Raw genomic sequence first — 12,264 nt, forward strand, 5'->3', positions numbered from 1 at the left:
ATCAGTAAAGCTCCTTGCAAACCCACGTTTTAATTGTTTTGTTTCCAGGAGAGGGCAGTAGAGTTCACTCACAAGTTTCTCTATGTCTTACAAGGTCTTTGTTAGTTAATTGCAGAGCAGGGAATTGTCAACAGGCTCCTTTCTGAGTAGCAACTGAATAGAGTCTGGAAGATTAACAGGCCATATTTACGTACTGTAGCACTAAAATTGAGCTTATTAAATCAACTGTCTTCTATAAAGGAATATTCTATTACCTACAGAAAAAAAGTGACTGGATTAATACATCAACAATACACAGTATTGTAGCTTTATTTCTGTTTGAGTTCTTGCTAGGGAAAGCCTTTATGTCAAATTCCATCATATACAAATATGATGTTATTTAAATATACATATCATTAAAAATAATTAAACTTACCCACAGACATTATTGCCTTTAAATATCCATCTACAATTTTTTAAATAAAGTATTTAAGTATAACATTATCTTAAGAAAAACCTCAGGACAGCCATCAACCTTACAGCCTGGGATTTGCATAAACCCAAAAGTTTCTTCAGTTGAAGACAAAGTATGAATGAAAAATACAGTTATGTGTAGAAAATCTTATTGCGTGGAAATTTGTGGAATAAGACTTCGGGCTTATTTCCCCTATTTGGAAACAAATACAACATAGCTGTTACCATAACAAACACATGTTTTCCAAGACTAGGAAAGAAGCACATAGATGTAAACTCACTGCATACTTGCAAATTTGTCTGATCCAGAACAATATTCACATGGGAACTGTCAAGTGCAATACAAATAAATGCACCCAATAGGCTGCAGCAAGAAACCAGAATATAAAAGGATTAAATTGGGAGGGAGGAAGGTCATAAGATTTTTGAAGTTGTTTATACCTCTTTGAAAAAATGCAGTTGATAAGGAGATGAATTCTGTCGTGCAGTGCTGAGAGCTTCATACAAGGTGCTGAGTGTTCACCCCGTAGTTCCTATCGAAGCCTGTCCAATTGACAAAGACTAGCACACTGCAGTCCTGTAGCTGCTCAGAGCTCACTGTAGCATTTGGAGCACTTAGACTTGTTTGAGTTGGAAGAGACCTTCAAAGGCAATCTGGTCCAACTCTCCTGCAGGGACACTACAGCTAGATCAGGCTGTTCAGAGCCCTGTTCAGCCTGACTTGAATGTCTCCAAGGCCAGGTAATCTACCACCTCTCTGGGCAACCCGTGCCAGTGCCTTACCACCCTTATTGAAAAAACTTCCTTATGTCCAATCAAAATATCCCCTCCATTACTTTGAATCCATTTCCCATTGTCCTATCACAACAGACCCTGCCGAAGAGTCTGTCCCCTTCTTTATTACAAATTCCCTTTAGATACTGAAAAGCTGCTTTCAGGTCTTCCCAGAACCTTCTCTTCTCCAGGCTGAACAGTCCCAGCTCTCTCAGCCTCACATGGGACGTGTTCCATCCCTCGGATCGTTTTCGCGTCCCTCCTCTGGACCTGCTCCAACAGGTCCACGTCTCTCCTGTACTGAGGACTCCACATCTGGACACAGTACCCCAAGTGAGGTCTCGCCAACACAGAACAGAGGGGCAAGATCATCTACCCTGCCCTGCTAGCCACGGTTCTTTTGATGCAGCCCAAGATACAATTGTCCTTCTGGGCTGCAAGGGCATGTTGCTGGCTCACGCCCAGCTTACCATCTACCAGAACCCCAAAGTCCTTTGGCAGGGCTGTGCTCTGTTCTTACATTACACCCTCCAGCTTGCACTGATAGTTGAGGTTGCCATGACCCGGGTGCAAGACCCTGCACTTGGATTTGTTGAGACTCATGGGACTCTCCTGGTCTCTTTGCTCAAGTCCTCTAGATCAATCTGAATGGCATCCCATCCCTCTGGTGCGTTGACTGCACTCAGCTTGGTGTCATCCACAGGCTTATTGAGGGTGCACTCAATCCCACTGTTGATATAATTGATGAAGATGTTAAAGAGCACTGGTCCCATTACCGACCCCTGAGGGACACCACTTGTCCCCAGTCTCCATCTGGATATTGAGCCATTGACTACCACTCTCGGTATGACCTAACAACCAGTGCCTCATCCACTGAATGGTCCATCCATCAAATCCATTTCATTCTGATTTGGAGAGAAGGATATTATGGCAGACCTTGTCAAAGGCCTTACTGAAGTCCAGATAGATTACATCAGTGTCTCTTCCCTTGTCCACTGACACAGCTACACCATCATGAACAGTGACAAGGTTGGTCAGGCAGGACCTGCCTCTCTTCCATGTGTCTTAGCTTCCTGGAGTATCTGCTCCATGATCATCCCCAGCACTGAGGTAAGGCTAACAGGTTGGCAGTCCCATGGACATCTTTTCTACCCTTTTTTCTACGGCCTTTTTTCCAGTGACCAGGGCCTTCACCTGATCACTGTGACTACGTCAGCCACTTCCCCCAGGACTCTGGGATGCATCCAGACTCATAGACTTATGAATATGCAGTTCCTGGTAGTCATGAACCTGATCTTCGCATACAGCAGGAGGGGCATCATCCTCCAGTTCTCTCACCTTCTGAATAATCTGCTCAAGGGCTGTGTGTAGAGAAGTCAGTAGTGAACACTGAGGCAAAAAAAGCTCTTCAGTACCTCAGCCTTCTCCTAGTTCGTTGTTACTGGCATGCCTGTACTGCACACTACCGGGGTACGCTCGCCTGGATTTTCCTTTTGCAGTTGATGTATATATTAAAGCCTTGATCCAAGGTAGATAGGCAGCAGAGGAGAAAAGGCACAGAAAGCCAAGACAGTATGCTGCCAAAGGTATGTCTGCACAGACATGCAAAGCCATATGAAAGTACTCAACATTGTACTGATGCAACCTCACTTTAGAGTAGAATGCCTCACACAGGTATCTATTTAGCAGGATTAATTAACCTTGAGGGAGCATCAGAATTTAATAAACTGAACAAGACATATCCCTGCATGGAAGTACAGTATGCTGTATGTGCATTCCCTGGTTACTAAATTGAACTCAGCAGCAAAGCACAGATTTTACCATATCTATAAAAGAAATCAGGCATACATAGTAAGTGGCTTGTTAAAGGCACACAGGAGGCTGAAACAAGGGTAGGAGTAACAGAGTTCATGCTGACATGACTTGGCAATGACATTTGTTTTTAATGAAATAAAAGGAACAAAAAGTACAGTCAAATCAAACCCTGTAAAAGCAGACCCCATGAGATTGTTAGAATAGCTGTATAAACTGTAAGTACTTATAAGCAATTTTTCTTTTAAAAAAAAAAAAAAAAAAGACATTCTAGGAGGAATATGTTCTGTAATTCTAGTTAGAATCAGAGATTTTGAGTATTTATTGGGGCTCAGATAGAGAAGATTCTAAGGAATTTACTGTCAGAACCAAGTCTTCATAATGCTGCAATTACAAACATCTGTATTCTCTAATATATCCTTGTGGCCACCAGGAGTTAATTTTGTAATCAGGAATTACTGTTTGTATTGGTGATAATATTCAGCTCTTCCTACATGCTCAGCATGACACAGAGAATACTGGAATCAAGTTCTGTCAGGTGGATCAAGTGGATTTCTGTTTTAGTTTAGGAAATGATTACATGACTCCATTTTCATTTCACGGCTTGTCCCATAGAACTATTACAAGTCCTTCATTGTGAGTATTTCCACTAGTTTCTACCCAAAGCGTTGATAATACAAAAAATACCAAGCATTCAAATTAACTGAGGAGCTGAACTTTCTGAGCACTGCATACATACATACCAGTGAATCAAACTGGTCACGCGGGCAAGCAAAGAGTCGTCCATTAACACTGAGAGTTGTAAACACTGAAACATCATGAGGCTTGAGCACAACTTTTTCTGTAAACATGAAATGGAAGACTTCATTAAATATTTGCAGAATTGACAGCAGGACTGACCCAGCTGCAAAAATCAGCGTTCTGGGAACAAATTTTACAGTCAACCAATGCATGTCCAGGACAGAACTAGATGGCAATAAGGTCCTCTTTGTGAAGAAACATCAGAAGCTCAGCCCCAGCGAGTCTCATTTGGAAGTGGCATCAAGAACCAAAATCTTGGCCTCAATCTGTGCAGGGAGTTTAAGAGAAGTCTGACATCTCTAGGAACTACTTGCAAAAACCTAGCAATCATTACAACTCTTCATTTTTGTCTGAGCTTTAAGCATGTGGAGAGCTGTTCCTGCTAGAAATTTCCCTGGAACATAACTGCATAAGAAGGTGATGAAATGTAACTGTATTCAGATCTCATTGCAGCAGTTCTAAAAGAACATCACATTGCAGGTAAAGAAAACATAATGAGGTAACTTACAAAAATCTCTGTCAGAGAGAGATTTGGCTGTCAGCAAATCTGACAATAAAAAATTGCTGCAACTGCAAAAACAAGAGCTGCCTGGTGTCAGTCCTCAGGAAGTGAATGTTTTTGGCAGGCATCACTGTCTACAAAAATGCCTTCCGAAACAGCTCTCATTAGCGCTGCATGTCCTCACAATCATACTCAACCAGAGCACTTTAGCAAGGCTAATTCTCCAGCAGAACCCACCCTGAGGTCACTCTCCCATTTCTACAGACTACAGTAGGGGGCTGACTCTTGACCCTTTGCCAACACCAGGTCAGTGGGCTTGGCACAAAGATGCTAAATGGAGGTCAGACTGACATGGACCAATATGGGACTGTCAGCACTGCAGCATTTTTTGCTGCTTCTGATTCTTCATCTAAACCGACATCCATGTTTACCTCATAGTTCTGCTGTTAAGAAAACTGAAAGTTCTACACTGAAGGGAACTTGGGGTAGCTCTATTCAGATACATGCAGATACACAGCTGCTCATTTTCCCTGTATGCCATGTGAGCTGCAGTCTGTGCCTGCAGCGTGGACAGGACTTGCCTCAGACATAGCTTGTACTAGCCGAACGTGCATACGGTAATAAAACCACGACTGAATTAGTCTTGCTTTTCAATCCCTCCTGACCTTCTCTTTCACTATGAGAAACATTTAACATAATGGAAATACAGTACCTCCTCCTGAACTCATCTTTACTATGATAAGGCCTTCTCCAGAACCCAGCTTATCTGCTACTGCGCTGATCACTTCCTTCACAGATGAAGACACCGGCACGCGGATAGTGGTATAGGTTTGGTCTATGCAGTACACCTTAAAAAGAACTGGAGAAAAACCATTCCATGATGTATGCCGCATGTAACAATCACAGAGATGTTATTGCGCAAACTGCTTTCATTTTGTTAACCACTGCTCACAAATGAAAGAACAAAAGCAAAAACAAGTCATTACTGTTTTGATAATTCCCCATTCTTCAGACATTCTACAATTTCTAGCCTAGAAATCTCTGACTTCCTAGAGCTTTCAGTAAAACACGAAGTACTCCCATTTTAGTACTGCTATGCTACTTATGGATGCTAGTTTCACCTGGTACTTTATTATGTCCCAGATATTATAATAGTACAGATATTATAATAGTACAATTGCTTTCAGGAGTCAGAAAAACTCTCTTAATTACAGTAAAATACTTTTCATTTCACAAAATAGTTTTGAAAATAAAGTTCAGGTTACAACCAGAACTAAAACTGTACTGCAGTAATTTTTTTACAGGCAAGTATGTTTCTGACACAGGAATACTGTAGACAGTGAAGTAAAATTCATTAAAACTTGAGTGTACAATACACATTGGCTCACATGCTTATACACAAACCTAGGAATCAATACAATAGAACATTAGGCTGAAAAAAGCAAGGCAGCATGCCGTGACATGAATTTAAGACAGAAGGTAGCAAAATACTCCCTCAGCTGAGCTGTCAAGCCAAGCTAAGGAGTCTCAGGAGTTATGGTTGTCTACATATTTTCAAGGCTCGCTTTGCTGGCAGCACTACAAATGAGAAAGGTACAGTCATATGAAAGCAGCAGTTAATTTCTGTCCACACAGACAGGAGAAGTAGTACTTTCAGGGCTGTAGCAATTGTTTTGCTCTTTGTAGACAGAGAAGAAACACTGAGATGAACAACAGGAACTGGATGCATGGCAAGATTTCTGCTGTTCATATATATTTACCTCCTGCTTTTGAAATGCAATTGGCTTTCTCAGATAAATGACTTTGCGTTTTGTTCCCTTATTTTTATCATTGTGCAGTAGCAAGAGCTACCCCTTAAGTTCAAACGTTCTGTAGCGGAAGGTATTTTTTGTGATGAAGATGCACCAGAACCATCGAGGGACAGACCCAGGCAGTTGCAAAGAAATCCCCAGATATATTAGTTTTAAAGAATGTATATTTGGTTTACACTGAACAGATCTCAGGATGTTGTTATATAGAAGTGCTTTTTCCTGCCTAAAGTGAATGACAACTTGAAAAGCCAGTACAACTGAAAATGACAGTCTAACACACTGCTGTAAATTTTACCTTGATCTCTCCACAGAGTCACACAATACCAATAGGGCAAAAGAGCAGATTCCGTTTTCTAGGCTGTGTGCCACACGGCAGAGCTCCAGGGAATGATTATCTGCTCCACTCACATCTCACAAAGGAGCATTTCTGGTGAAACAGCTGTACGTATTAGCTCAAACTATACAGAAGAGAAAGGGACTCAAACACGACCTTCAGCATCAAATACTTATTGCACTGACACTACCTGCATGGACACTGTCTGTATTGGTTCTTGCCTGTTTTGTCCATCCCCGGTTTTAAAGGTTGCTACATTCTTATTCTGAGGAAGCACAGTGCTTTATAGCACACAGATGAGAAAAGATCGGGAGTATTTCAAAGCAACGATGGAGAATGTTGGTTCAGAAAATGCAAAGTTTGCTTCAGGCCAGACTTCTAAACTGTTAGTGCTGTTATTTATTTTCAGACCCTTTGCTTTCAGAGAGGCAACTTTACTGCAAATCCCAGGGCTCAAGAAGACTCTTCAGAGAAGGAACTCACCTTCATCGCTGCCCCTGATAGGTTGGCGTTTCTGTGCTCTGTCATCACTTGTGTTAAACAGCTGCAGAAGAACTTTGTGCTGAAAATTAATCACCAGGATTCACATTATGGCAAGAATAAACATTAGGGTATAGATCTGAATTTAAAAAAGATCAATGGCAGGAAAAAGGGTAGCAATGCAAAATTTGACACAAAGTTAAAAGTTATATCTGAATGTCTTGTTTTAATAAATCCCAAATTACTAAAGAGAAGATGCTTAGAAGTTTGCCATCCTAAAGTTTTTATTTAGGAAACAGAAATAAATTATCTTACCTTCTTTTGTGGTGCTTTAGGTTCCTCAGCTCTATAAAATTTAAAATACAGTACGTATCATTAGATATTGCCTAAAAGATTTTGTGCACAAAGCACAAAGAACACAGACCACTTGTCAAACTAGAGTATCAACACCTTCTTGTTTGTATTTAGGAAAGAAGACTAGATGATACTACAGGTAAGCTATATCACAACAAAGGCACAGAAAATACTACACGAAGTTCACGCAAGCACGCAGTATAGTTTAAATGGTGTATACATAATTTCTTATTCCTTCTGCCAACGCTTCTATGAGGCAGTCCGGTGTATGCAAGAATTACATGGAAAGATGGGGTCACAGGCATTCATCCAAACAAGTCTGCATGAAAACATTCAGTCTGCAGCGACTGAGTGCCATTCACAAAACACACTTTTAAAAGATATAAGAAATAATTTTCTTCATCTATTTCCTGGGAAAAAGAGCAACGAACAAGAAAGAAGGAAGCATAATTTTTTGCTTACACTTGCTTTACAATTTTCTCTAGCTCTGGAAGTTGCTCCTTTAGTGCTGCAATCATTCTGGTATCATCCGACACAGATACATAAAATTCCTGTAAATGACATAGAATACTCTTTAAATAACTATAGGGGTAAATGGGCAATACTAAGGATAGAGGCTTATGAGATGACATCTGATAGTTTAATGATAATAAAGAACGCTAATCTAGACATAAGTATTTACTTATACTACTGTTCAGCCACTCACTGCTTGTGCAAATACTGCATTTTCAGATTATCAAGGAGAAAAGAAAGAGGATTCATAATTAATGTGGCACAACAACTGGTGTTTTTTGGTTTTTTGTTTTTGTAGGCTAGTGATTTTTTTAAAAAACCATTCTTCCCTTATCACTGTTATTGATAGTAAAAGCAATTTCTTTCATTTGTGTTAAAAAACAAAACATAAAATCACCCAGCAATCTTGACCATGCTTACTAGCATAAGCCCATCTCCCGTCTAATCTTCAATTTCTATTACTGTACTATTTTCAGTCATGGCTTTGAATTCCTCTCTTCCAGCACAATCCTGGATTCTGGCTTCTATACTTTGTATTCCACTTTTTTTCTGAGGTGCTCATGATCTCTTCTCAGACAAAATGTGGAACCAGTGCATCACACACATTCTCCATGATATGGAGCACTTGAAACCTTGTTCTACTTAAAATCTTTTCTGCAGTTGACTTCTGTGACCTTGTCTTCCCTTTACTGTCTTCCTGCCTTTGATCCTACTTTCAACATCTTCATTCAGAGAATTATTTTCATTCAGATCCATATTTTGGGAAGACTTATCTCCACCCATGTTTTACTTCTCCCTTTCTTGAACACTGTCGTTGATTAATTGCTCTTCTGTGCTAATTAAACTATCATCCTCATGGCGGCAACCAATAATCTGCCTTTGTGCTCCAGATCTGTTTGGTTTAGTTCAGTATAAATCTGTAGAAGAATTTAAACATTAACCAAAGCTCACTGTAGCTTAGACAATGCCCACCAAAAAAAGCAACTTAATGTATTCTTGTTCAACAGTCTACCCATGCAGAACTTTCAATAGGATGTGCAGCTCCAGCAGATAATTTCAGAGATCCAACAATAGCTCAAATTCTGCTGTTCTGTGTATACTGACTGCGGCTAAAAACCAATTAAACATAGTTATGAGTTTGCACTCTGAAGTGATCCACTTCTCTTTACTTTGTACCAGAGTTCAACATGTTCTGAACAGGCTTTCAACTTATCTTGCTATGTAAATACTTTCCAGTACACCTCCTACCTCCAAAAAGGCCATTGCTGCTTCATCCTCTTGTAGCAAATCTCCATATAAAGCAGCCCACTGAAGAACCAGTCGAATGACTCGCCTTTTATTGTTGAGAGAATAATCCATTTTCTCTTGCTCTGTACCCTGGGAAGGCTGGGCATGATAAGTGCCATGGTGTCAAGGAAAATGATCAGTGATTGAAAGTATCAGAACCAGTACGATTTTACAAACAAGTGAATTCCAACAACCCATTTGCAGGGTGTTCAAATGTAACTTTCCACTATATACTTTTGATTTCTGACTGTTGCTAGCATAAAGGTTTGTGAAACTTTAATACTCATACTAAAAAGTAAGAAGACAGTGAGGTCACTAAACAGAGCAGGAATGAACAGTGCCGCCACAGAGAAAGTTGCTGTGGAGGAACAGAGCAGAAATGACATTTGGAATAACAGAGAGCAGAATTAATGGTTAAGACTGAAGAAGGATGTTCTTTCCTGTGCTTCTTTGGAGGCTGTGGCAGAAAAATGTCACTTCGTATTCATACACAATTCCAGTATGATTCTGGAGTGAAACACCAGTGCCATATCTTTTATTTACAGAAGCTACCATAAAGCAGGGTGAACCTCAATTCCCTTATAGTAGGAGAACCTAGTTCACAGGCTTAACTGACCACAGACATGGTCTAAGAGAATAAATTTTGTAGCAGCTTCCCTTATATATGAAGAAATCATAGTTTCCATTCTAACAACAATTACAGGATATTTGGGAAACAACACTTTGTGACAGTTATTTTGTAAGGGACAGTAAGAAAAGCTGGGAAACACTTAACTGATCTTTTTCATGCTGAAGTGTCTGCATTACAAAAATTGTGAGGTTCAGTATCCTTTCAAGCTGCAATTTCCATTGCTCAAACAAAAGATTTTAAAATATTAATTAGAAAATGTGAATATTAATTAGAAAAAAAAGTATCTAAGACGTACATTTTAAGCTTCTTATTTATAATTATAACAAGATTACTGCTGTTTTCTCTAACAAATGTTAACATACATTGTACTAATAAAATGCTATGGGAAAAAGTATCTGTTAACTCACACTTTACAAATGATCCTCCAGCCCCAAATCCCTGCAGAGATTCGACATGATACAGGGGTTACTGGGGCACACACTTGACTGACAAACTTTCAGACATTTGCATTTTAATTTCATTCAGAAAGGCTTCAAATGACTAGGGAACTAAACATGTCAGTGTATTTATGGGAGTAAGTAAGCCGAAGGGTCATAAGTAAATAATATATTGTAAGCTATGTGCTCTAATGTCTCAGGGAGCAAGTTTAATATTCCACTGAGTCATTTCTCTCATGCCATTTTTACTTTTCAAACACTGCAATTATTTCACTTATTTTTACTTTCTTATTAACTGACTCACCACAGGCACTGGTAATTTTTCTGTATTTTTACTGCTCATTTTTATTAATTGCTCTTTTATTAACATTATCACAGGGAAAGTCAGTGAAAGGTTCTCCCATTTTTATGGGACCTACAGGACACAGATTCAATGCAGATCACAATCAGAAGTAAAATATCATGTATTCTTGCAGTGTCAGATAATTGTAAAATATTTATCAACACCAACATAGTTTTGTACACATATACCTAATTCTGTCTAACACATACTAGGAAATTAAATCAATTCTCACATCTGTTCCTCTCCGTGTGGGAACATTTAGCTGGACTGGAAGCTCTGTAAAATCAGCACCAGTTACTGCAGTGGAACGCAAACTATTTTGCTGGCACAGTGGCAAAGGAAATTCACTAAACCTTCGTAAGAAAACATGCTAAAAGACTATTGCCTACAAAAAGTAAAAGAGTGTTTGAAAGTATTTAGACAATGGCCCTTAAAAGATGAAAACTTGCACACATGATCACAGGCTTGTTCTACCCCAAGAGCACTACCCTAACTGTACTTTTGAAATGTACTTTTGGAAGTGTTCCTCTACATCAAGTTTTATTTTGTGACTTATCTTCCCTCCTTCTGACAAGCTGTAGCTCTGACAATTTTCCATTTCTGTGCAGTAAAGAGGGAAGGAGTCTTGATCTAACAGACAGGATGCATGCTTATTACATGATCGAGGACCAAAGGAGCATTTTCTTTGCTTTCCAATTAATAAAGAAATATGTGATTCTTTAAAATTGAAGCATCCATACACATTAGTGATTAAAAATGAGCTGTACCAAGGGGCAGCACAGCACTGAGTTAGGAGCAACCTGTATCGTTAATTAAACAAAAAGGTGCACCCATTCATTCCTTTCAGTCTTGAAGAACATATAGATGACCAAACACAGATGACCTTTTCTTCCAAAAGGAAGAAAAAAAACCCAAAATGTGTACCCTGTACTATACTTGAAAGCACTATAATGTTTTAGCTCCACTCATACCTGCCTGCTGCCATCTAAAATAGTAGCCAACGTGGGTGTAAGAAAATAGTCTTTCATTGATTCAAAATTGGGAGTTGTAGCAAAAACAGTGTCTCTGATTGAATCACTTTTCTTATTTCTCTTTTACCATTTTAATTTCCTCGCTGAGCATAAATAACCTCTCTTCAGTCTCACAGTGCCAGAAAACATTTTTGTACCGTGATTCTGCTCAAAAAAGATGAGCTTTGTTAGCAACCTTTCAACTCCAACAATAAATTTCAATGGTACAATCAACAGAGCACAGTTTGATTTTCCACATTCAAAATGGACCAAAATAAACAATAATTCAGCACTAGGAAAAGCTGACACTAAAGCAGTGGGACACTAGCTACTTTCAGCCCCTTCTCTTCCTCCTACCTGAAAAGGAATTAGCTTGATGCTTGCCATGACCCACTAAATAGCATACTGGTCTTAGCCTCTCTGGAATAGATTTCATAATAAGTGAATGTCTATCTTCAGAAAAGCCTTTCCCCTATGAACAATGAGGTGCATTTTCTTATGCGTCTTATTTTCCTAATTACTGGATATCAGAGGTATACTATTATAATGAAGGACAGACAAGCTTGGGTCTCAAATGGACTGACTGACTAACAGACAACCTAGACAAGTCTGAAAAAAAAAAGAAAAAAAAAAAATCAAAACTGCTGTCCTTTTCTTTTCTTTTACCTCTTCTTAAAGCTGTCAGCAACAGTACTTCATAATATTTTTGCTATCTAAAACTA

At 39.2% G+C, this 12,264-nt stretch overlaps 1 protein-coding gene across 4 annotated transcripts in view; it reads right to left on the bottom strand.

The window, feature by feature from the left end:
- RAPGEF4 (Rap guanine nucleotide exchange factor 4) overlaps positions 1–12,264 on the bottom strand; it is a 142,966-nt gene that overhangs the window by 19,903 nt on the left and 110,799 nt on the right. For all 4 annotated transcript variants that reach the window (XM_042822544.1, XM_042822542.1, XM_042822540.1 and 1 more), the window contains 6 exons: positions 9,083–9,233; positions 7,784–7,872; positions 7,283–7,313; positions 6,971–7,049; positions 5,055–5,201; positions 3,783–3,880 (listed from right to left, as the gene is read on the bottom strand). In XM_042822544.1, the coding sequence (XP_042678478.1) occupies positions 3,783–3,880; positions 5,055–5,201; positions 6,971–7,049; positions 7,283–7,313; positions 7,784–7,872; positions 9,083–9,233 (595 nt within the window). The remainder of the gene's footprint in view (positions 1–3,782; positions 3,881–5,054; positions 5,202–6,970; positions 7,050–7,282; positions 7,314–7,783; positions 7,873–9,082; positions 9,234–12,264) is intronic.

Source organism: Centrocercus urophasianus, unplaced genomic scaffold (assembly GCF_019232065.1).
Source record: "Centrocercus urophasianus isolate 14NV4802_14NV808 unplaced genomic scaffold, USGS_Curo_1.0 seq_20, whole genome shotgun sequence".
Taxonomy (NCBI): Eukaryota; Metazoa; Chordata; class Aves; order Galliformes; family Phasianidae; genus Centrocercus; species Centrocercus urophasianus.